At 39.7% G+C, this 27,282-nt stretch overlaps 1 protein-coding gene across 2 annotated transcripts in view; it reads right to left on the bottom strand.

The window, feature by feature from the left end:
• Positions 1-27,282, bottom strand: part of raly (RALY heterogeneous nuclear ribonucleoprotein) — a 225,434-nt gene that overhangs the window by 53,777 nt on the left and 144,375 nt on the right. For both annotated transcript variants that reach the window (XM_033626156.2, XM_078171230.1), the window contains exons 3-5: positions 23,771-23,843; positions 19,436-19,483; positions 5,109-5,272 (exon numbers count right to left, since the gene is read on the bottom strand). In XM_033626156.2, the coding sequence (XP_033482047.2) occupies positions 5,109-5,272; positions 19,436-19,483; positions 23,771-23,843 (285 nt within the window). The remainder of the gene's footprint in view (positions 1-5,108; positions 5,273-19,435; positions 19,484-23,770; positions 23,844-27,282) is intronic.

Below are 27,282 nucleotides of genomic sequence, written 5' to 3'. Positions count from 1 at the left end.
GGGCTAAAATTTCAAATACAATCTGAGATACACTGAAAACAAAAAAGTGCCCCAGTGCCTTACTGACCCATATGACCATTATGTAAACGATTCATATGAACGTTTTCTGATCGTCCACCATTATGATTAAGGCCTGGTGAAGTTAAGTCAACTAAAAGTACCTGGTTCATTTTAGGGAAAGCTCCTCCTTTAGATGACTTTTTGTGGTGCTATATACAAAGCTTTGTTACTTCTGTATTTGATCCTGATAGAAGACATTATTTACACTACTACAATTTGAACAAACAACCAATGCTGTCATTTTCCCAGTGAAGAGATAAATGGAAAAAAGAGAAACAGGAGGAAAACAAATAAAAAGGGTAAGTTTTGAGCTCAACTTCCTCAAAGGTACCTTGACAGCAGATGAGTGAGTGGAAGTGCCTCTGTATATGGGGCGCTGGCACTATCCACTATGCTACCGACGCCCCGGAAGTCCAGATTTTTAAAAAACATCAATCATTCTGCTTTAAACTTGCTTTCTCTATCCTCAGAGCTATCACTGCTCATTTTAACAGCAGAGATCCCTCTGCTGAGTTGTCCTTGACACCAAATCCGTGCCACTTCCCAAGTTTCTGCTTTTCAGCTGCAGCTCTGACCTTTTACCTCTGAACACTTACCCTAGATGGGGCAACACGGAATAACGTGCCATTCCTGCTGAGGGGAACTGATTATAATTGAAGATAAATTATTCTCTTTAAATTCAGTAATCACGATAAAGGGGAAACAATTCTCGAAGAAATTGTAGTGTGAATGCTGAATACTGGAAAAGCTGAGACTAAACTAGATAGCTGGCTTTAAAGTTAAATATTACCCATGATGTATGGAAGATGTGGAATATTTTAAGGTTTATTGAGAGGCTGACACTAAACTGAATTGCTGGCTTTAAAAGTTGAGTAATGGCCACAATGTATGGAAAGTGTTAAATATTTTAAGGTTTGATGGTAAATCTAATCCAAACTGCTGGCTTTTAAAGTTAAGGAAAACTCATAATGTCTGAAAAATGTTAAATATTTTAAGGTTTAAAAACTGACACTAAACTGAATTGCTGGCTTTAAAACTTAAGGAAAACTCATAATGTATGAAAAATGCTGAATATTTTAGGTTTTGATGAAAAACTGACACTAAACTGAATTGCTGGCTTTAAAACTTAAGGAAAACTCATAATGTATGAAAAATGCTGAATATTTTAGGTTTTGATGAAAAACTGACACTAAACTGAATTGCTGGCTTTTCACATTGAATAATAATGTAAGAAAAATGTTTAATATTTTAAGGTTTGATGAAAAGCTGACACTAATCTGAATTGATGGCCATAAACGTTGAATACCCACAATATATGAAAAATGTTGAATACTTTATGGTCTGATTAAAAACTGACACTACACTGCAAGGCTGACTTTTAAAGTTAAGGAAAACTCATAATCTATGAACAATGTTGAAAGAGCGGGCCCTCCAACAACATGTTGGGCAGAGAATGGGCTCTAATGAGTGACTGCCACCCACCTTAAAGATATGCCTATGTTCAAAGATTATATGCCCCTGAAAAAGCCATCTCTGCCATGTTTTTTTGTAAATGAGTCAGTAGCATCGAGAACAAAATCATTAGCTTATTCTGCATAAACTATAAAAGGATTAAAATAAAAAAATGAATTCTCATTTTCTTTGGTATTTTTTTTGTCACTTACAGATGCAATAATAAATGCCTAGGTAATATATAAATTGATATTGTCCAATGTTGAGTCTCTTTTTGATCATGTGACAAGATGATATGTGCACAACATGGTGCACTAGGTCCCATTGTAACTACCTTAGGCCACTGGTCTTCAACTGGTTGAGTTAATTGCATTTCCGCATGTTATGGAACTGATTAGTGAACGTGTTAGTTTAGTCCAAATGTATAAAACTGTCATTGCTGTAGGTTAAGACTTTTAGCATGTGTATGTAATAAATCACATTGAAATGCTACCTGCTCTGAGCCTCAGGTTTAAATTTGATACGGATCTGATCTATTTCGGCGTTATAGTTGAGTGACAAAATAAATACAGTATGCTGCTGAGAAACTTGGCTGCCAAGAGCAGATCTAAAATGATACCTCAGGGACACCAGGTGAGCAAATATGGCTCTGTTGACTTGTCAATGTCAACACCACGTGGCAAAGGTGAATAGTTTGATCTGTTGATTTGCACAGTGTAACAGAAATGGAAACTTTGCCATTCATTTTATATAACTTACACAAAAAAACACTGAGCTGCCAACATCAAGAAACACACCTGAAACAGCTGCTTTCACCACCAGCCTTGACACTACATTGCATGGATGACACCAGAGTCCAGCATAGCTAAAGGTTGGCCGAAAGGTATCATTTTTTATTTTTTCAATATTAAAGTTACATTCAGACAATTTATAAAAAAATAAAAAAATAAAAAAAACCTACTTGCACTGTTAGTGTGAGTGCGAGTCAGCCCAGAGATTGGTAATGGCTGACTCAAAATCAGAGGAAAACAAACCAAACCAAAACAAAACCCTCTAACAAGGATTTGATTATTTCATTTTCCAACTACAGATTTTATGATGTTGCCCACAGGGTCAGTGGCTGAAGGACATGAGCACAACCAGCTTCCCATCAGCAGAGTGGAAAGAAGTACAAACTGTCAGCTATTTATTTTGAGCTTCCTAAAAAAACATGAGTGGTGAAGAAAAAGTGTGTGTGCTGTTTGGATATTGCTTTTCAAAACCATTCCAAATGCAAGTTTGATGAGTACACAGAAAGACACTCAAACCAGTGACACGAAAAGTGCTTTGTGAGCTCGGCACAGAGTGGAATTCAATGAAACTCAGCAGAAATAAAAAAAACTGCTGTTTGGAAAAAAAACCCAAAACAGTTCAGGTCAAAGGCAAATATGAAAGATGCTGAGATCCACAATATGAACATAATGTGAAATGAATGTTTAATGAGCAGGATGCAAAAATAAAGAGACAGCAGTCGCCCTGATGCCTGAACTTTCCACTGACATGTAAAACACAGACTTGAAAGATAGATGAAGGGGAAGTTTGGGTTGGGTTTGGTAGTCAGGAAGTCGGGAAGATATAAGAGAAGAAATAATAAACAGGAAGGGAAAAAAGACAGACAGAAAGCAAAATACAGAGTTTGATGACATGGTGGTTAATAGCAGAATATTGGACATCCACCAATAATATGATCATACTGCTGTACTTAGAGTCAAAGCAAAAATAAATATGTGTATTGAGTTTGTCACACCACAGAAAAATGTGTTATTAAACACCCAGCCATATTTGAATGATTATAAAGGTTTAAAAAAAATTACGTTTCAAAATCTGCTCGAAGATTCTGTGGGCGTGTCCGCTGAATGTGCTGAAGCCACGCCCACTTGCGGGGAAGCTGCAGCCTCTTTTAATTGTAGCACTATGATGGATGCTCCATCTATGCTAAATTTCAACAAGGTTAAAAGGGATACATTTTTTAAAATGGTGTATTCCAATATTTCTGCATACTGGGGTCTCTAAACAGTCTTGGAATTACATAAAGGGTACGACTGAAAAACTGAGAGTTGACAGCTATATACGCTTTTATACTATTTCAGTTTTCCATACAATTTGACCAATATTTAAGTAAAGTGGCCTCAAGATTGAATGAACAAATGAAGAAAAAAATAGTTGTCCACTCATGGTTTGCTGATTTCATGATTTCATAAATCAATAGTTGATTTTACTTTTCTCTACTCATTCAATGGGGGGCATTTTTTCAGCCCAGGACACTGTGACTACCTCTGCTTCTCATATGGTCTTAACACAGAGTAGCTATAATTACATTTGGAAATTACTTGGATTATCACCATGATGCCCTGTGGTTAAGGTCTGGTTAAGTTTAGGCACAAAAACCACTTGGTTAGGGTCAGGAAAAGATCATGGTGTGGGTTTAAATGAAAAAGAAAGTGACAAACACATAAGCCGTGAGCCTGCTTCGCCTCAAGCCTTTCCCAGCTGACCCAGAACCGGACGCGGCGCACCGAACGCCCGCCGCAAGCCGTTCAGCACCGCGGACAGTCGGACTAATGGGATGTCGAACCAATGACATGGACCCAACACTGCTGCCTATGGCCATGTGTGAACCTGTCCTAAAACCACCCTAAATGTTCGTTTTCAAAGCCATGAAACTCACCGAGTGGTCAGTGGTGTTTGTTGATGTTCTGACATAAAAATCGTAGCAAACTGTGGTTTCCAGGATGATTTATTTGACATTTTGTGTAATGCATTGGTTTTCTATCGAAGCCTCATTTTCCATTGGTAGTGATCCTCCACTGGAAACGGAAAGGGGGTTGTTTACGACAAGGTTGTAGTCATTGTAGTCTTTTAGCTCATCGAAAGTGCCGGCTCGACAGTGCTGTGTGTCTTGTAGTTTTTGTAAAGTTTTGTAATAAGTTTAAACAACTGCACAATGGATTACTCGCTTGTAAACAACCTTCGCAGTATGATGCCTTTGAACACAACACCAGCCTTCTTCTTCTGCTTCTTTCCTGTGTCCCATTACATTGCAATGGTTTCCTGCCAGTTGGCGACACCCACGTAAAGGAGCATTATCGCCATCAAGTGGACTGGAGTGTATAACGCTTCAGTGTCAAACGAACGATCAAGCGGAAGTTTACACACGGGTGTGAGGCAGCTGAAAAAATAGTTCTATAATCGAGATGAAAACTGAAAACACAGATAGAAACCACAGTTTGCTACAATTTTTATGTCAGAATATCAACGAACACCAGATTCACACATGGCCATAGGCAGCAGTGTTAAGCCAGGCAGGGGAAAGTCAAATTCTCCGAAAAGGAGCAATTTTGGTCTTAGCCACTCTATTTCATCATAAACAACTCAGAAATGGGGCTCAAAGTGCAAAATTTGTCCTTTAAGGACACTCATTTTGTTTAAAATGGAGTGTTTATTTACTCAGATTTCTCCAGTATTATATATTATCTGTTGGAGACAATGATGCTTTAAAGATTTGATTTCAGAGTTGTTCTAGACAGACAGACAGACAGACAGACAGACAAACTTACCCTTCTGTTTGTTGCCGTTGCTGGTGGGGAGGACGGAGGCGTTACGTGCCAGCAGTTTGACTGGCAAGGATTTGACCCGTCGTACCAGAGGCACCGCTACCCGTGGGCGTTTAACAGGCACCACTCGAGGGACCGGTGACACCCTGCCATGGTACTCAAACAACCTGAAGAGAAAGAGAGAATAGAGGGGAGGAAAGACAGAGAGGAGCGAGAGAAACAGAGGGAACAGAGAAAGAAAAAGAGGACGGGTTGACAAGGTGAAAGGTGAGGAGAGGGGTCAGATGATGAAGAGAGGGTGTTTGGGAAAATGAGAAATGCAGGTAGTGAGGAAAGGTATTGATATTAAAGAGAAGAAAAAGAGGACGGAGAAGAGGCAAAATTAAAATCATCCTTTTATACTCCAAGTCGAAGAAAGAAATGACATTTATATACAACTAATCTAACTACTGTCTGAGCTTTTTCAGTACACTCTGTGTACTAATGTGGTGTTTTGGCAGATAGTATATAGACACTGATCTACATTACATGGTTTTGATCCTACAGGAAATGTGCAGTGTGCAACAACACAAATCAATCAAACATCGGAAAGCTTATTCCAGTTTCATACTTGAAAACTTCACAAGTGAAATGAAATGTTTTTCAAAGGATTTATTAGTTAAGTATTGCGTTTTCTGAGCTTTTGCACAACAATCCAACATTTGATTTTAATTTTTTTTTTTTTTTGCAGTTTCAAGTAGCTCCCTGATATCCACTGTGTTTTCCATTGTGATATGTCAGCCCGCTCTTATTCCCAAGTCATCAATTACCGCTGCTTTGTCAGTGATTTCGGCGTCAGACATTGGCGCTAAAAGTTGTCTTTGAAGGTGGGATGATGTGCCACTGGGCAGTGTCAGTTTGTAAAGCAGTTGGACGGCACCTATCGTGGTGGTATGATATGCCAAAGGCGTATTAGTTTATTAAAACGTTTTCAGAGCTTTTGCACAACAATCCAACATTTGATTTTACTTCTTTTTTTTTTTTTTTTGCTTTTTTTTTTTGCAGTTTTTTTCCATTGTTTCCAACCGTGTTTGACGCCAAAATCACCTTTGACGGTTGGATGATAAGCCACTGGGCAGTGTCACTTTGTAATGCAGCCGAATGGAACCTTTCACATTGTTATGATATGCCACCAGTTAGCTGGACGGCACCTGTTACAGTGGTATGATACGCCACACGAAACCATCAGTTTGAAATGCTGCTGGGACTGATAATATAAGGAGTTGGAAAATCCCTATAAGGTGGGCAGTAGGGGTAGTGGATGGGTCCGACAAAGCCAGGCCTTCACCCTGGAGCCCGGTGTTTGCTTCTCATGTAAATGTACATGATGTTTCTTTCTAAACCTCACCACATGCTTTTGTTGACATCCTGCCGTTGGTTGCGATGTCCCGGAACATCAACTGTAGATGCATGTGGATACCTAACACATAACTAGCAGCGGTATGCGACGATTTAGCATGAGAGCATGTTGTGTACATTGTGTGCCTCCTTCAATATCCCACAGAAATGCTCTTTAATTTTGGTCGGCATGGTGGCATTTTAATGTGGTGGCATATTTTTTTGTTACCTGTACAGTGAATGGATACAGCTGAGGTGTGTCTCATTTTTGGTGAAAACCTGGACATGATGGCCGACAATGTAGAGGATCAGATTTCCTTTTTTTCCCATTGTTTGATAAGAGCTCCCTCCTGCTCGTTACTTTTTTCCAGGTCACAAGTCAAGATGTCGGGTTGTTTGACCTGACTGTTGCTCACGACTGCATTTATATTCTAACACCACCCACACAGTTTCGGCTTTGAACAGGTACCACAGTTTTATGCCCAATATTAAAGTTATCTGGCTCGAAGAGAATCTGAAAATACTGAAGAAAAAAGACAATCTGTCTTCATTTTGAGTATCTCTCTTAGCAGTATTTGGCGGAAGTACCGTGTTCACATCGTGACTCTGGAAAAAATACAGCACACTGAGAAATGAAGTGCTTGTTAAGTTAAACAGTGAAGACATGCAAATATAGATTTCTCATAAAAAAAATAGAATCTTTTGGGAAAGACGGTAAAATTATAAACGGGAAACCACAAGACTGCTCTGTGATGTTGTCTTTATGAAGATAAATAGTTGTGTAAAGATCAAAAAGCAAATTATGTGGAAATTCATGTTTTTATGTGGTGTGGTGGAATAAAATGGTGGATTTAAAACTATAGTTCACTTTCTTCTGCAGGAAGTTTAATGCTTGGAATTAGTGTTAAGTTGACCTTTACATGTAAATATTAGAGGCTTAGCGATTTTAAATGCAATGTTTCTTCATATTTCACTGTGACAGGTTTTTTTTTATTTATTTCATGAAAAGCTCCAAATTGCTGTTTAGTGGCTAAAATGTCTGGATAATCTTGAGAAAGGAAGCCACAGAAAAATGTTGTTGGTGTCCCAATATGTGAGCCTGATTTCCTTGTGGTAAACCCTAACAATCTGGTGATGGGTTCAACATCGAATTTTCTTGGACTCATTAATGTTAAATTATGAAAGATATGTTGACAGAACAGTGCAGACACTTTACATTATAATCTTATTGAAATCCCTTGCAATAACTGCTAAATACTTGTAATTATCAATTGTGATGCTGTGGTCATTTTACAAGGCTGTTTTACTAAAGTAGAATTTCTGTAATATTGTGACAACAGGAACTGGATTATGAAACATTGGCATGGATTTGACGTTTGTTATTTTCATGTTTATTGGGTGCAAAAGTTAGCAGCAGCTAAATTTCAGTTAAAACTAAATAGTTTTGGTTAGGTTATGGTAGGCTGCAAATATAAACCAAGCTTTATGATGCATTTTGCTTTTACATCATCCATTTTCTGTGTCATATCTGTTTATCTTAAACCGATCATGAGTAAACATGAATGACCCACACAAATAAATGACATCAGCTAAATCTGAGAGATGAGATGGCAGATTGTGACCAACAAGTCCTCTGAATTAATCAACAAAATCCCCCTGGAACAACACATAAGTGTTTTCTGATCTGACACTGTGGTTAAAATGTGTTTAGGGTTAGGCACAAACCCAACTTGTGTGTGTGTGTGAGGGAAAGAGCATGGTTTGGATTTAAATAACTGCTTGGTTAAAGTGAGGATGGTTAAGGATAATTGACAATGTGTTCTTATACAGTAGCTTCCATTGGTATCACTGGCACCTCTCATGCCTGGTTTAAATCCCATCTCCCTGGCCCCACTCACTCTGTCGAGTTTAGAAATGTCAGATCAAGCTGTTGTCCAGTTAATAGTTCTGTTCCTCAAGGTTCTGTCTTAGGCCCCCTTTCACCTAATATTTATCTTCTACCTCCTAGCTATATTTATAGAAAACTGGCATTCAGTTCCAATGCTATGCAGATAACACCCAGCTCTATTGATCTGCTACATCTACTTCCACTCTCCCACACACTTCCCTTTCCGACTGCTTATTGGATATTAAATCTTTGCTCTACAACTTCCTCAAACTTAATTGCGATAAAACTGAGGTTCCTCCTTAGTTTCTTTTCTCTCTAACTACTGACAACTCCAAAGCCATTCCTTCCCCCCAGGTTAAGAGTCTGGGTGTCATTCTGGACAGTACATTGTCCTTTGAGGCCCACATCAATAATGTTACTCGGTCTCCAGACTCTCATCTATGCAATATAATCATCTTCACCCGTTGCTTACACCAAACAGCACCGCTATTCTCACTCATTCTTTGGTTACATCCTCTATTGATAATTGCGATTCTGTCCTCTTTGGTCTCCCTGTCATAAACTCCAAGTGGTCCAGCATGCAGCCACTCGTATCATTACCTGAATTCCCTCCATAGATCATATCACTCCTGTTCTTCAGCAGCATCACTCAAGATTTTGCCTCTCAACATTAAGACCCTTCATAACCAAGCCCCTCTGTATCTTTCTAAACTCCTTCATGTCTACACACTCTCTCATACTCTCAGATCCTCTTCTGCAGCTCATGACAGCATCTGCCTGCTAGACTACCATGGCTTCTAGAGCCTTCAGCCATTCTGCCCCTGGCTTTGGATCTCTCTCCTGCAAGATATTTGCAATACTGACTCCCTTTGCACCTTCAAATCCCATCTGAAAACCCACCTTTTAAAGTTGGCATATTCAGTCTGATGTAATGGTGACACACACATTGAGATTTGTACTGATGATGACTTTATGATGATGACTTTATACCTATTTTTATGATTTCTGAGCAGCTTATTAACGTATTACTGTATATTACTGATTTGTTTGACTGAGTAAATTCAAACAGTGAATCTTCAACTGGATAATTTAATTCAAATCAGATAACACAATGACTCAGTATGTGGAACCTTGTTTTGCTGGCACAAAAGGACTTGCTCTGAATCCCTGTTTTTTGGTCATAAAAAGCTTAAACAAAGACTTCATTCATTTCCAATAAAGCCTGTCATGAGTTGTAAATTCAGCTCAGGTCATGAATGTTGAAGACATTTTGTGAGATCAACGATTCTGACAACACTGAACTCCCTTTGGCTTTACTACATCAGACTGTATGAGACATGGATGTTCCATTGCAGCTCGTGTTCTAAGCCTTTTGGACAAGCAGCAACTTTTTTCGATCAACACGGAAAATTTGTCCAGATGGCAATGTGCTTTGTTTCCTGACTTTAACAAACATCTCCACTGGGATAAAAAGATGTAATGATAAATTATATTGTGCATCATGACAATTTGTTTTCACCATGTAGGCAAAACTGTTTTGCCATGCGAAGAAAATAATCAAAGCAGACAAAAAGGTCTGTGTTGCCCAGATTTACTGTGTACTGTCATATTTCAGGAGATTAATAAACTCTGATTTCTGCTCAGATGATATCCAGTAAGGCTGGTTTTGATGTACTGAAAAAAAAAAGGAAGAAGAAGAAGAAAGACTCAATGAAACAAGCAGAGGGGTTGGCAGACACTGAAGGAAAAAAGGGGGAGAAAACAAAAAAGACAGCAAGAAATAAGGAAGGAAAGAAAGAAAAATGCAACTTTAAAGCTCTATAGCCCTCAAGGAAACGCAAATTAACCTTATACTGTTGCTCTCTACAGCATTACTCATACCATTATGCAGTATCAACATTAGTCTGTCAAAAGCACAATTCCACTGCATGTTCGTTATGAAGATCCCAATATTTCAATCTCAGACTTGTCAGTTTTGGTTAATTTTGCTTTTGACAGCCCGACACCCATTAACTATTAATCAACTGCTTAATTTTTGAGGGAAAAAACCCAACAAGACAAAATGTAATACGAGAGGACTTTCCTGTTAGTCCAGTGCTCCACTGACTTAGTGAGCTTTACTTTCACATTTCAAAGCGCTATCCATTTAGAGAGGGTCAAATTTCAATGTTTTGTGATGTAAATGTTTTGACTTTTATTCTATTTTCTCTAGGCTTTGCTGACAGACTGGCGGATAGCTTCGGTGACATATAGAAACATCGTGCCCACTGCCCGGGAACTGCCCATTGGTCCGACATCCCATTGTTCCGACTATATTAAACCCATTGTTCCAAAGTCCATTCTGAAATCATCATGATGCCCTGTGGTTAAGGTCTGGTTAGGTTTAGGCACGAAAACCACTTGGTTAGGGTCAGGAAAAGATCATGGTGTGGGTTAAAATGAAAAAGAAAGTGGCAAACACATAAGCCGTGAGCCTGCTCCGCCTCAAGCCTTTCCCAGCTGACCCAGAACCGGACGCGGCGCACCATCAAGGCAGAAATATGCCCGCCGGGAGCCGTTTAGCACCGCGGACAGTCGTACTAATGGGCTGTCGGACCAATGACATGGACCCCACTGCCCACCCTCCAGTCTTGGGAACTAGCTAGCAGCGCTGCTCATCTGGCAATTACTGCTAGTAAAGTCAAGGTGTGTTATATGTTGGCCACTCTCCGGTCTCCCACCACGTCGCCACAGTGAGCAAGTGGCTTCATTTTGAGCTGTAAACCTCTTAAGCACTGTTCACTACGTTAGCACCGCTAACTGTGTTGACACTGCTAACAGCACTAACAGAGCTAACAGTAGGCTCACTAACAATGGTAAATAAGGTTTGAGGCTTAAATGTGAGTCACTTTCTCACCAGGGGCAATCTGGGGGAAAACCAGGAGATGGGGCACGGTGTTACCACAGCAACACTTTTAGGATGGGATGGCATTACAAGCAGTAATTGCGAATGAATGGTGTTGCTAGCTAACATATTACGCAGCGCAGTAAACAGGAGAGCAGCAAAATTAACCAATAGACTAAAATGCATAACCAGTCGAAAATATTCTCAGTGTTGAACAGATTAATGGTTAGCTTTGGTATGAGATGAGCAACATAGAGGCATGTGTTGGTACTGCAGGTGGTATAAAGAGCGAGAAAGTCCAAATTCCGTGGGTGGATTAAACAAACTACAAATTTTCACGCAGGAGCCTGCTGTTTGTGTCCTGTGTGAAACCACAAGTCAATCAAGTTGTTTCAATAACAACTGGGTGTGCAAATGTGTTTAGCAGCCTGATGTATGTCACGAGATGTTATGTTATGTTAGAAACAAACTTTGAAGCCAAACCATGATGTATTTTTACCTCCGCCAAGGAGGTTATGTTTTCGCCGGTGTTGGTCTGTTTGTCTGCAAAATAACTCGAAAAGTTCTGAATGGATTTTGATGAAATTTTCAGGAAATGTTGATAATAGAACAAGGAACAGATTATAAAAATTTTGGTGGTGATCAATTGAAGCGAAGTGGATAAAATAATAAAATGGTGGGAAATCCGAGCTGCTTGGCGGAGGTCTGCGCTCTCCGAGTGCTCTAGTTCTTTTTTTTTTTTTTTTTAAAGATATTTTTTGGAGCATTTTTAGCCTTTAATGTATAGGACAGACAAGTGTGAAAGGGGGAGAGAGAGAGGGAGTGACATGCAGCAAAGGGCCACAGGCTGGAGTCGAACCCGGGCCGCTGCGGCAACAGCCTTGTACATGGGGCGCACCCCAGTGCTCTAGCTCTTAATGTAACCATGAGCTTTTGTTGCCTAAACCTCTGTAAGTGAACCGAAAAATGAAGTTTTTTAGCTATTTTCTAAGTTTATTTTGAAAAAGACTGATTGAATTTAACATGCAGAAACATTTTGTGTAAAAAATTCATTTTTAAAAGAGACGATGACGAGCATAGATTGATACACAGTCACTAAATGTCCAAAACTGATGCAGGAAGGGTACCTAGCTCGTCATATTTTGACGTGATGGGCCACTGTCTAAGCGTCAGTATTTGACAAGTTGAGAGAGAGTGAGAATGTGTTGGACAGACAGCGGTTAAAGGAAGCATCCCAGGACAGGTCATGTTAGATTTGAAGGACAAGCCATGTATTCAACACCCATGATAACTGACCCTTTGCTATGTCCCGCCCCTCGATTGCAGACTGGCCAATCATAGCATAGCATCGGGCTGAGAAGGGTACAGCAACAACACAGCTGTGCTCCACTGACTTTAATGCAATCATTACAGATTTCCTTCATTTTCAGGCTGGTTTTGTGGATTTGGAGCTAATTGTTGTGCCTGGGGCACGTCGTGTATTAATGATACTCGTTACCTGGAGGTATATGTTTCTTCCCTGTTCCAAAGCCAAAAAAAAAGCCCTGAAAAGTGAAGGGTTAGATAGCTAGCTACCTACTGAAGGCATAGCCTACTAGACACATGCTACTTTTTCTTGTAAATGATAATAACATTGAATAAAACCTACCATGCTCTACAGGAGCAGGTGAAGGGATGATAGGAAACTTTGCCGATATTCAACTGGCCATGTATCATCGCAGTGTGTAAAGTTGTTTGGCTTCCTCCAGAGCTCCATGTCTGTCCATCGTTGGAAGTTTTGGAGGCACAGGGAAAAGCCAAACACTGTTGATTTGCACACACTGCGATGACACACAGCTGGTTGAATATCGGTGAAGGTTCCCTTTATATTCATTGTCTTCTATCTCAATTTCTAGTGATGTGGTGGTTCATTTTTACGCTGTGATCTGTAGCCCATAGGTTGTCTTAATCTTAGTATTCTGTTTTTGCTGCTGACTGAGGTTGACATCCTGAATATACCCTTCAAACACAGACTGTCCATGCAACACATTCTCACTCCGACCTTGTCATGTTGACGTCTGGTCATGAACCTTCCACGTCCACTTACGACGTGAAAGGTACCCTGAGTGCGTTGGTTGTTGACGTTCTGGGATGCCTTGTCAAATTAGGCCTGTTACATGTGTTGTCTTCTTTCAAAATACACTTCTGTTTTCACAGGAAATTTACCATTTACATACAGTCTCTTTCAAAATAAATGCACTACGTCAGTATAACAACACAAATTGACGTTTTTTTTTTTTCCTCCAACAACTAATGTATGTGGTTGGGTTTAGGAAAAAAGGGTTTGGCTTTAGAATCTTACAGGATGCAAATACTGCTCTCCCACGTGAAAGTCTGTGTTTGTTGGACCACTACCCCTCCCACCGGCCCTTCTCGGACTTTCGCCACCTTAACTTCCCTTTTTGTCCTGCCACGTTTCCCCCTGACGCCGCCAAGTGCCATTAAACTATAATGACGACCAGCTGCATAACATGCCAACACTGAAGGAGGGCTTTTTTTCTTCAGTGTCCTAAGGAGTGCACTTAGTTACAGTGCAGGTCCTACGCTAGCTCCAACAGCTTAACGGGCCATCGCAAAGGGGCGGAGCTTAGAGAGGGATCAGTTGAACTCTCTGACTAATCCCTCTTTGTTCGTTACGAGCACAGGCAAAGAAACGGAAATAACGTGTCATTCAGAAAATTAACAGACCACAGCACTCTTACTCTCCCAGCAAGATGGAGGAACTCTGATTACCCTCCGCTGCATTAGCCTGTTTTATATCAGACAGACAAAGCTTGATGTGTTTTGGCAGGAGTCAGAAGAGGTTTAGGGAGAGTTCATTTTTTTATCTCTCTCACAAGCATGACTGTCTTTTGTGAAACACAAAACCTCTGCAGCACAAAAGTTTTACAATGTCTGCTTATAATGACAACGAATAACCCTGGATTGTTTTATTTTTTTTTTCTCAGGGTAAATGCAAAGATCCCATGCTGAGATTGGAGGCAGACATCAGTTTGACATTGGGGATCATCTGGATAAAGCATCCCTGATTCATCTCAGCTGGACATCTCCCCTTTCTGTCTATGCACGTTTCAAAAACAAAAAAGGTTCTCACATGTATTGCTCTGTGTTACCAAAGTAAAGATTCAGTTTCAAAGCCCTGAACTCTCGTGAAAATTAGTTGAGACACACGAGACTGGGTCCAAGGATTTGCTTCGAGTAGGAGCAGGACTACAGATGCAGTTTTTTATTTTTTACCCCCAACAGTGTCGGCTTTGATGATGACTTTCACCTGGTCTTGTCAGAACACTAATAGTTACCACACTGTGGCTTGACTGCAGAGGTCAATGAAAATGGATTGACTTTGGCCAGATGTTCCTCAGATTGGCCTGATCAAGATGCAGGTACTGTACAGGGAGAAAAATCCCCACTGAGGCGGATAATCCCTTGGTTCAAAGATGTGGTTTACCATCTATAAATCTTATCATTATAGTGACAGAGACTCCTCAGGTGTTCCGTAATTGGTGGAGCATCATGCTGCTGCCAGCATGCTCTCTCTCTGTTCAGGTCAACTGTGTCTTGGATCATTTTGGAATGAGTCTGTTCTTTAATGCCATTTAGACAGTGATGCAAGGCTGATGTTGTCCTTTTATTAATTGTTTCATTTATCTTTTAATTTATCTTTTTATTCTGTCTTGATCCTGCTCATTATCATAATAATCGTTATTAGGGTCCGGGCAGCTAAACTGCCAGGACACTATTGTAATCCTAGGTATTCTTCTTCTTCTTCTTCTTCTTCTTCTTCTTCTTCTTCCAAGGAAATCATACTTCCCATGGGTGAAAACTCACCAAACTTTGCACAAAGGTCCAGTCTCATGCCAGATATCCTCAGCTGTAAACTCAAGCCAATAGTCCTGATGGTGGCGCTACAGCAAGTGTCTAAAGTTCAAAACTTTGAAAATTCATAACAAATCAACCATACATGCTACAACTTCACAACTTTCATCAAACTGTAGCCTGAATACTGAAGAAACTTTTGTACACTTAAACCTATTAAAAATTATGAAATTCATCACCCCGGGTTTTTTTTTTTTCAAAAACTGTAAAACTTCTTAAACCTATCTCCTCCCACAATTTGTGCTCAATTGACACCAAACTTGCTACAGAGCATCTTCAGACTGTCCTACACAAACTACGTTTCTCAGATTTTTGATTTATCAAAAATTGAGCCTACAGTGCATCAAAATGTTTGACTGTAAACGGTACTGTAAACATATACATGCAAATTCTTGCTAAATAAATCTTCAATGTTCATGAAAAAAAGACAAAATTCTAGAGTCATGGTAGATGATGTGTGGCAAATTTCAGAATTTTATCTCAAAAACTGAATTTTTGACAGCATTTTGAATTTTGCTCTAATGTGAACAATTGGAGTCAATGTAAAAATGGCAGTTTTTCACTTATGGAGCAAATCAATCATTGTTACAAACAAATTACCAACATCTCCATGCTGTCTAGATGCAATATGTGTATTTTCAGATTTCTGTCTTCACTGAATTTTTTTTTACACTGTTTTCAAATCTGCCTTTCCATGCACGGATGGCTGCTTTCCTACACAACAGTGAATCGCTTACTCAATTTGTGAAGCCACTGTTGAGTTGCTATTTGCCAATTAGCTCAGAGTGGTAGATGACCGTCTTAGGTTCCAGAGGTTGCTCAGAATTGCCTAAAAATGCCCGGACCCAAAATAATGAATTTGTGTTTTCTGTTTTTTTTTTTTTTTTAAATTGTATTTACTTTTATTGGTATGTTTTTTTATTGTTTTTTTATCTCTATCTCTAATTATCTTCTGTCTTCTTTCTAATATGTTTTAGAAAGTTAGTTTTTCCTCTGATCAAATGTTTAATTCTACCTTAATTTTTGTTGGCAGTTCGGCATTATCTTTTCTAAAGGTGCTTTAAATATAAAGTTATTATTATTACTATTACTTTTATTTCATGTCATTTTATTTTATTTTATTTTATTTTATTATTTATGTATTTTCAGCGCTTAAAAGCCAGAGATTTGACCCATCAGTCAGAGACCCCTCAGTCGACAGAGATCAGTCTTCTTGATTTTTTGCTACTCAGTGCTGTGCAGTGTACTTCCAGGACCGTTTGGGTCCCTTGATTTTGCTGCAGAGTGAGAGCTTGTGACTTTCACACTACTTTTTGGTACAGACAACTGCGAACACGATGCAGCGGCACAGAGGAGAAACTTTCCATCCTAAGGCACCGAGATAATATTATCTTCTGTCATCTGCTTCGGGGATGTGAATTTACAGCTCACAGATACTTAATACAACACAGATTCTGGCTTTTGTTTGATATCTAGTGTCGGCAAAAAATGTTGTTTCACATTTCTGATCTGTCGTTAGTGCTGTTTGCTGAATGGCTGAATCTCATTCAACTAATATCATTCTAAGATGGGTACAGCCCCTGATACACATGCTGATAAATGGTAATATCAGACACATAGAGACAGACACATAGAGACAGACAACCATTCACACTCACATTCACACTTACGGACAATTTAGAGTCACCAATTAACCTGCATGTCTTTGGACTGTGGGAGGAAGCTGGAGTACCTGGAGAAAACCCACGCTGACACAGGGAGAACATGCAAAGGGATTCGGCGGATTCAAACCCAGAACCCTCTTGCTGTGAGATGACAGTGCTAACCACTTTCCCACTGTGCCACCAAATTCAGTTATAGCCTTTGGTTTTGTCGTTACCCCTATGAAAAAAAATCTGGGGACACCAATACATTTACATCAGGTGTCCTTTGTTGTATTTATTAAAAACATTATTTAATTAATGAAATAATACAATTCACTTTTTCCAGATCGGTTCCAGGAGACCCCTATTTTGCAATTAGATGTGAATGAAACTGTTTTTAGTGGATTTCAGACGGTCCATCCAAGAAGAAAAGCTTCATCTGCTGTTTCAGCAAATGCCCAAAAACACCATGTCTCTATGTTCAAGTGACAAAGCCCTCGAGTGCAGTGGTTCTCAAACGGTGTGCTGTGATACCAATCCAGGCGTGCCATGGGATTTTGTGATAACCTCACATTATTATGGCAATATTCAACTGGGCCTATTCAAAAAGCTGTAAATTATTTTTTAATTGACTGTATCAGTATGTGGTGTGCACCCATTTCCTAATAAAGAGGCAAACTCCAGCTAAAAAACGTAATTTAATTTAATTTAAATCTCAGGGAACCTATTTGTTGCCTTCACGAGTAGGAATTATTAGTGTGGCACATCAAAAGCCTCGATCGGCCGCCAGTGTGAGGGATGATAACATTTAAGAGAAGAAAGCTGTGAGTGGGACAGTGGATTGCTTTACTGAGCGGAGCAACTTGCAGCAAAACACCAGCAAAGATGACCTATCGCCGAAAGAAAAGCAAAAAAACAAAAAACAAAAGCTACATCTTATTTTATCTTATTTTTATTGTCTTATGTCGTGATAAGGGTGATAACACACATTATAGAATCTGTTGTGCACAGATATAAAAACAGATGTGCCTCAAGATTTTGGCTCAACCTTTGGTGTCAAAAATTTTGAAAACTACTGATCTATCAGCGTGCACACAGAGACACACACACACACACACACACACACACACACACACACACACACACACCTGCAAAGCAACAGCTGGTGGTGCCCCATCCCAATTTCACTCGACCTCAAAGACAACTCTGCAGCATTTCCCAAAAGAATCATCTGTCTATTTTCTTTGTCTTCCTCCTCCCTCTATTATTTCTTTGAGTATCATAAATAATTCCTAAAACAATAACCAACCTCCCAAACATGTTTTCATACGCTCCATGTGCTCATCCTGGTCTCTCACTCACCACCACATCCATTTTAACATATTAGTCTCCAAATTGTGGAGCTCACTTAGTCATCTCCGCACACCCTTTTATTAAAGTCAAAATATTTGAGACATAGCTGGATTTATACCAAAATATTTTCTGTTATATAAAAATGAATGCATTTACAAATTAACCCCAGCTATTTTTTTAAATGTACTGATATGTTGTATTTTATTATCAGAATCAGAAATACTTTATTTAATACTTTATTTATCGCCGAGAGGAAAATGTGATTCATTACACTCACTCCAATGTAAAGAATAGAGAATTATGAACAGTAAGAACAGGAGTAAGTATGTAAATATAATGTAATGAAATACAATCAAAAAAAAATTAAAATACACATTATGCTACAATGTCAACACTAGTGCTTAAGATACTAAGAATAAATATATATCTTCACTGTGTTGAGTCTGTAAGTGTGTAAAAATAAACAGATATGTGCATTGTGCTACATTACACTGTATAAACTAGTGTTACATCTTGAGAGAATTTAAAAGTCAAACACTAGTAAGCTGTGTCTGGAGCTGTGAGAAACACTGGTGAAAATATGTTGATATTCTCCACACAGAGCAAGTTCCTCTGTTCAACAATTTATTTTAACTTTTTGTGTTCAAGCTTACATTCTGTTATATTTATGCTCACATGGTGGAGTGCATGTTAATTCCACAATTTCAAACGTTTTTAGACAATTAAAGACCAAACCAGTTGAACTTTGGTCTTTAATTGTTTTATTTTATTATTTATACCGGCATGCTCTTATTTTGAAGTTACTGTAGTGCAGATAAAAAATACAAATTAAACTTTGCCCAAACTTTTTGGCTTTTTAGACAAAAGACACACACGGCTCATCTGCTACAATGGCAGTGAACTCAGGACATCATAATTTTGATTTACTTGGCGTGTTTGGCGAATGAGTATCGCCTGCTTTCCTTTTATTCCTTCCCCTGAGCAATCGTCTTTAATCACTGTTTAAGATATGCTACAGGTCAATTTAACAGGTCAAAAAAACAAAACAAGCTTGAACACCAGATTTGCTCCATTGTTGTGGCTCAGCATGTTTAACACATTTGGCCTCAGTCTGCCTCAGGTCTCTGAAAGGTTAACATGATAAACATTCTGTTGATAGCTATAAACACCAGAGCCAACAGTCCATGTGTTCGAACCCTAACGACAGCCCAGCTGGCTCTAAAAGAGAGAAGAATGCTGGATGAACCCCAAGTACCATCTTTTCTCTTACCTGTCATAGAAGTCTTCTCTGTAGTAATCGTAGTCAAACTCATAGCCACTGGGAAGAAGCACAAAAGCACACAGTGACTGCACAAAACAAATGTGATACAACGCTCTTCATAACACAGGCATGAAACCACACTAAAAACAACACATGGGAACAAAAGTGTTTGGGCAGGGGTTTCCATGCATGCACAAATGCAAAAAAAAAAAATTTGCATAAAAAGGCAATAATCACAAGCTGTGTGGGAGAGACAAAGAAAAACCACCACATACTTCATTTCACCCCAAGAGACAGAAAGAAAGCCATAAATATGACAATGTCAAAAGAAAACCTGGCAACAGGAACTGGATTCTTGAGAATGATGTAGGCCTTCAGAACATTTAATGTTTTCTGACACGTTTTACAAGTGCTGCAAGTAGGCTACGCATGAAGTGTTAGCACACATGTCCTGGATAGAGCATTTAGTGGAGGGGGACACAGTGAAGTCAGGGGTTCTTCAATTAAAGAATAAAAACCTTGTAGAACTATGTAGCTGTAAATGATGTAAAAAATAAGAACTCCCCCACTCTGACATCTGTATTTATCAGTGCTGTGAAGTTTAATTAACACACATTAAACACATATTAAACACGGCTTCATAGAGTTCAAACACAAGTACACAAATCAGCTTCACTATAACTCGCGGCATTCACAGACAAACACTTGTCTTTATCTGGACACATTTTCCCCACAAATACAACATGCTAACTTTATTAGCACAAGCCCATGGCATTTTACATTGTATAAATTAGCTTAGCAGCTAGGGGAGATTTCCCCTACTCATATGAAGCCAGGGACAACAGCAGCATTTAACAAAGGTAACGTTACGAAATTAGGCTCCATTACAACTCACAGGGTTCAACAAAGAACAACTGTCTTATACTAAACACGTTTTCCAAACACATATAACATGCTAACGTTATTAGCACAAGCCTATGGCATTTTACATTGTATAAATTAGCCTAGCAACGAGCAGAGATTTCCTCTGCTCATATGAAGCCAGGATAAATCACACACAAGACTTAAAATGCTATTTGTGGAGGCTTTAATGTCTTCACAATTTACTGTTTTTTATTTGGGAAATTAAAGTAAATAAAAGCTTTGTTTCCACTGAGGGAAATGGTTTCAGCTTACAAGGCAGGAGGTCTGCATCTCTGCAACCTGTAGTTACATTTTTGGGGAGATGTACATCAGGCTACAGTGTAGGTACGACGTCAATTCAGCGCAGAAGTATAAATCCAGTTTAAGTAATGAATTACAGTGATAAAGCCTAAAGGAGTTATCAGCTAGCTCTACAGAGTTTTTACAGTCCAGGTGAAGCAAACATAAATATGCATTCAAAGTTTGCCACACCACAAAAGTTGTTAACCCCCCAGCCAAATTCGAATGATTAAAAAATTGCCAAGTACATTAAAATTTATTTTATAATAAAGAAATAAGCAGTATTCTCAGCTCTAAAATGCTGGAAGTGCGTTCACCAAAAACCAGTCTTTTTCGTCTTTTTTTGCAGCAAGCGCCCAAGAACAGGGCTGGGCTTTGAAGCAAATTTTACATAGTGGTCAAATGTGGAATTAAACTTCCGGGTCTGTCACGTAACACCATGGGTCCCAAAATCCATTTGGTCTGATAACATTTTGAATGTCTAGAAGAGCTGCGCAATTAAACCATTTTTATCCCCCTTCAGGTTAGCAGAACGCTAAACTGGAAGTTAGCCACTTGGTTATTTGGCTTTTTGCGCCACCAGGCAACTTTCATAGGAATGACTGGGGGGCCCACGCTGTATCCAGTTCACTTTGTGCATCCAAGCAATGCGGTGTGACAGTGTGACAAAGCAGTGTTCAGAATCAGTTATTAGAGGGAATATTTGCCAATTTCCAACTAGCTCTGTGTTAGTCTCGCCACCCGACAATCAGAGATCTCCGCCTTCTGATAGTCTGGGGACACTCCTTTCTAAAGTGTGTTTAGCACACCGGCGAAAACAGCCGGCAACAAAGCAACGCCTCTTGCATTTTTGAAAAGGACACGCCCTCCTGGAAATGTGCTCTCCCCCTTTTCTCGTCTGCAAGGACACAAACACACAGAGAGCTTGAAAATGGATGCTGAGAGATTTAACTCCGTTTTATTAAATGTGTGCTCAGTCCACAAGATTGTGGAAAAGAAGGACTTACAGTGACTTGAGCCATTTTGTACCGCTACACGTGTTTCTAGTCGGACTATATTTACAAGCACAAGAGTTCAGTGAGCCACCGAAGAACTGCCCTGCAGATTTACTATTGGTTCTGCAATGTAGGGAGTTTTTTTAAACTCTGAAATTGTATCCGCCCATCTAAACACAAAATCAGGGAGAAAGACATCAGTCTATAGTTAAGCAAAGCGTCTAAAGACTGACTTGTGAGTCTAGCTCTGTGTCACCGCAGTGTGGGCAGTCAGTGCACCACCCCTCCAGAGTCTGATGAATCCTCCTGCAGGTCTTTTGCAGTCAAACGGAGGTTTTGATTTGCCTTTTTTTTTTTTTAAGCAATCCTGCAAGTAGTTTTCTCAGAAAGTTTTTCTGGTCGTCCAGACCTCAGTTTGACCTCCACAGTTCCTGTAAACTGCCATTTCTTAATGACATTACGAACTGAGGAAACAACTCCCTGAAAACTTTGCTATCGTCTTATAGTCTTCTCCTGCTCTGTGGGCATCAGTTATTTTAGTTTTCAGAGTGCTTGGCAGCTGTTTAGAGGAGCCCATGGCTGCTGATTGACAGGACAAGGTTTCAGGAGTCAGAATATTTATAAAGCTTTGAAATTTGCATCACCTGGGCTTTCCTAACGATGACTGTGAGCAAGCCAGAACCCTAACAAGCTAAATAAGGTATGACACCCTGGTAAAAGTTGTCTGCGAGCTCAGATGTCTTGGGGTGCCCAAACTTTTGCATGGTGCTCCTTTCATTTTTTTCACTCTTTAATTGTACAAAATAACAATAATACACTGATCTTGCTTACAGTGTTGAAAATCATGTGTCATCTTTAACTTCATGCCTTTTGGGAGATCAGTTCATATTTTATTTACTTAGCTATTCACTTCAACAGAATTTTGACCAGGGGTGCCCACATTTTTGCATGCCACTGCAGTTATATAGCAGCCTGTTTTGCTGCTGTCAGCTAGTATTTTGCTCAATACTGGACCAGTTTCAAAACCGCCATCTCCATTAGTTTCTTCGACAGAAAAACATGGGCGGAGAAAAGGGTCCAGGTTGAAAATACAGTTATAACCGTTCAAAGTATCTGAGGTTAAAATAAAAGTCTTGTTTTGTAGGGTTTTGTATTTGAGAAATAAAAAAATCAGACATAGTGTTCTACCATAAACAAGTTGAAATGTAAGTCAGACTGTCTAACTGAAGACTGAAGGGAGCTGAGATGTTAAAAATAGCAGCCTAACACTGCCTCAGGGTGTTGTTAATAAAACACCTACAGGTCCCAGCCCCCACCTTCCCCAGGGTGTTGTTATCCAGTGTGGGTGGTTTTAAAGCCTTGGCCCTCTTCAATCAAAGTGGTTTAGATCTCAGTCCCACATGAGTGCCTGCATTTGCTTTTGTGGTTAACACATTTGTGGGTTTAATATTCTCTTGTTGGCCCTAAAATACAAGTCCTATACAGTCTATCTTTTAATATAACCAGGTAACAGTCTTATAGAGATTAAAAACTCTTTTTAAGAGCGACCTGGCCAAGACAGCAGAATGAACACTGTAACAATAAACACAAACAACAGATACTGTCACACATCACAAACGAGTGAACACAGCATCCAGTTAAAATGCATCACAAAAAACAATTTAAGTAAACAGGTACAACTTCGACAGCAAATTTAGTGAAAAATTAGGAGAAATCACTGAGAAATTAACAAATTGTGCTGCTTTTTCTCGATCAACTCAAGTTATTTAAAAGCTTTTTTGCCTGTTTGAATGTTGCCGACTACCCTCTATAGAATAGTCTGGGAGCGCAGGCCATATTGATTTTGGATTTTACACATGTATGGACACAGATAAGAAGGAACCAGCCTGCGGAAAAATCTAAGTATGAAGTCCAACCAATTCAAAAGTCTGTGGACATACAGAGACGGCCATTTAGCAGTAGTATAGTGTGCACTGGTGTACAAGATCCCCACAGCCAGTCATAAAACATAAAGCACAATGGTATACACAGGTCCTGGCCTTTAAAAGAATGTGCACATGTAAAGGAGAGTCCTGAAATACTCCAAGATCTGTCTAGTGACACCATGATCTATCAGACAATCAACACAATAAATGGCAGCGTGTACCTGTACAGAGAAGCTGCTGATCGCTTCAGGATTTTGGGTCTGTTTGGCTTCGGTTCTCCAGCCATGTTGATATCTGAAAAAAAAAGAACAGAGGAAAAAAAGAAGAACAGTTGATTTCTGACTTTCTCTACAGTTGTTTCTAGGACAACTAACTAATAACAGAGTTCCCACAGCAATGGAAAACCTTGAAAAGTCATAGAATTAGTAAAAATCATTGAAAGGTATGGAAAAGTCATGCAATTTTGATATGTGTAATGAAATTGTTACAGCAGTCTTCCGAGGATAATCCTCCATGTAATGAAACAAAACGGCACATTCATTTTTTCTGAAGCTGCCGATGATTCATGTCAATTTTCTGTTCGTCATCACCTACCTTTCTTCATTTTCTCCCTGTGTTTTCTCTATGTGTGCCAGAGAGCTGAAATTAAGTTTGAATACAGTTTGAATCTAATATGTTGGAAAAATTTTTAAATGTTGGCCATGAAAATGTGTGGGAACCCTTTAAAACCAGACAGTTAAAGGGAAAAGTATCTAAGGCCCCTTCAAGCTTTAAAACTCTTTAATCTTTAATACAGTTAGATTCCAAAATCAGTTCCTGATTCACACCTGGGTGGGGGAGCCCTTCTCTGCAGAGTTTGCATGTTCTCCCTGTGTCAGTGTGGGTTTCCTCCAGGTACTCCAGCTTCCTCCCACAGTCCAAAGACATGCAGGTTAATTGGTGACTCTAAATTGTCCGTAGGTGTGAATGTGAGTGTGAATGGTTGTCTGTCTCTATGTGTCAGCCCTGTGATAGTCTGGCGACCTGTCCAGGGTGAACCCTGCCTCTTACCCAGTGTCAGCTGGGATAGGCTCTACCCCCCTAATTAATTAATTAATTAATTTAGTTTAATTAAAAAAAAAACTTCACAGGGAACCTATTTGTCGCTGGTCACAGGTGGGAATTATAAGTGTGTGACACATCACATTTTCTTAGATTATTTCCTGTGTGAATGGATGTGTTATTGGTGCTTTGATGTAAGTTGAAAAAGTTTACAATGAATTCTTAAATAATTTTGTTAATAAATGTTTCATGAGTAATAGTTGGTTGTCAATTGTTATTTGATGTAAGTAAATAAAAACAAATATTTATGTCATGATAAGTGATAACACATGTTACAGAGGCTACTGTGCAGCTATACAGGTGAGCCTTGAGATTTGGCTCCACCTTTGGTATGCCTTGAGCACATAAAGTTTGACAACCACTGCTGCAGTGAGCACATCACACATCACAGGGAAACAATTTCTTAAGGTGGATGTTGTGTTGCCCTGTAACCTCCACTAGAGGAAGCTGTTGAGCCATTTTACAACACCCTCTCTCCTCTATCTGCACACAGTGCCTCATGTAAGTACACTCAGCTGTTCAGTCAGTCGGGCAGCTCCCAGTGTGCCCAGACTGGCCTGTCAACCTGCCATGTATAAATAATCAGAAGGAAAGAAAGATTTCCTGCTGTCCTCAGTCAGAAAGAAATACCACATTATAAGTAGAAGGCCCACATTACCTACATGGCTGTGGTTGTAATAACAAATGTAGATGGACCTTTGGTTTATGTTGCTGCTGCACCCTGGGCCAAATCAAATTACAGCCCTGAGAAAAATCTCAAAATAAACATAAATATATTGTACTGTTTTCATGTCTTTTTCTTTTTATAATTTAATATTGGGTGGCACAGTGGTACAGTGGTTAGCACTGTCACCTAACAGCAAGAGGATTTCTGTTGAACTCAGGGTAGGGGGTTTGAACCCAAGGGTGGTGGAGCCCCTCTGTGGAGTTTGCATGTTCTCCCCGTGTCAGCGTGGGTTTCCTCCAGGTACTCCAGCTTCCTCCCACAGTCCAAAGACATGCAGGTTAATTGTTGACTCTAAATTGTCCGTAGGTGTGAATGTGAGTGTGAATGGTTGTCTGCCTCTTTACTTTAGCCCTGTTTCCACCAAACACTTTTGCTATGGTACCTTTGGAACCAAAAGTAACCCTTCAGACGTGGTACCTAGATCCCAGGTTTGTTTAGTGTTTCCACCTCAAACAGTCCTCTTAAATGTGGGCAGGGTTGTTGTCACTCACTGCTCCGTCCAGCACTCACTGTATTTCCTCAATACCTAACACAGAGGGAAGTCTGCTCCTGGTTTGTTGTCCACAGAACGAGGCTGCACACCGACATTTTCAGAACAAAATAGAACCGGCTGCAGTGAGAGTCTCTCTCCATGGGATATTTAAAAATAGCGGGTTTGTGCATTTAGTCCTTCTCAGGCAAGTTCAGGGGTTTAGTGTTGACGTAGCCCACTGAGTGAGGATTGGGATATAATGCGTTGGACATAAATACATATTTTTAAACCCATGAAGATCCACTCATTACTAAAAGTCTGTGTCATCAAAGAGAAACAACAAAAACTATAGTAATGATCAAAGTTGTCACAGTGAAATTCAAGGTGTGCTGATGGATTCATGCTGTCAACTCATACATTGAGTAACAGTACAAGTAAATGTTCCACCTTAAAAGTTGCCGGCAGTCGGCCCAGTGAATTTATTTTCTCAGACTCCAGCTGCTGTGAGAGGCAGCAAAACATCCTTTCATTTTATAGTTACAGTTTACTAATAAAACTCTCCACAGTATGAACAGTGGTTACATGAGCCTCAAAACCAGACACAACTCAGCCCTGAGCAGAGTGAGAGTCCTCTACTGACCAATCAGACTGCAGTGTTCACAGCTCCACCTTTTAGTACCAGATCTGTGTGCTAGGTACCCCAACAGAGGGGGGACCAAACATGGGGACGGTACGGAACTGTTCATCCACAACTTTACACAGTGGAAACATACTGAACAGAACTGTACCGTACTGCTTGTTGGAAACAGGGCTTTTGTGTCAGCCCTGTGACAGTCTGGCAACTGATCCTGGGTGTTCCCTGCCTCTCGCCCTATGTCAGGTGGGATAGGCTCCAGCCCCCCCACGACTCCTAACAGGATAAGCAGTTACAGAGAATGACTGCTTACATATTTGAAAAATATGAGAATAAAACAAGGATGAGAAACAGATGTGTAATGACAGTAATTTAGGATGAATGAGGAAAGAACACTTTCAGGATGAAAGGGTCAGGACTTGCTAATGTAAAAAATCTGCTGTTAACTCTTTGTGATGCTTTGATGCATTTTGGACAAAAATAACAAGTGAGAGTTCCCCAGGGGTCTGTTCTCGGGCCCCACTTCTTCAGCCGCTTTTTTTCAGACTATTAGAGTACATTTGTTTCGTGATTCCATCCAACACGTGGGTGGAAAGTTACAGTAATAGCTGTTCTGAGCTCACACAAGGAAACAACCATGCACCTATGATTCATCCATCCATCCGTTCTGCAACTCCATTATCCTGTTAAGGGTCTCCGGGGGCTGGGGTTTTATCCCAGCATGCATTGGATGAGAGGCAGGAAACACCAGGAGCTTAACAGTTTATCACAGGGCAATCTAAAGTTTCCAATTCACCTA

Source organism: Epinephelus lanceolatus, chromosome 1 (genome assembly GCF_041903045.1).
Source record: "Epinephelus lanceolatus isolate andai-2023 chromosome 1, ASM4190304v1, whole genome shotgun sequence".
NCBI classification, from domain to species: Eukaryota; Metazoa; Chordata; class Actinopteri; order Perciformes; family Serranidae; genus Epinephelus; species Epinephelus lanceolatus.
Note: the sequence above shows the minus strand (reverse complement) of the source record. Positions and strands in the feature narration are given on the sequence as shown.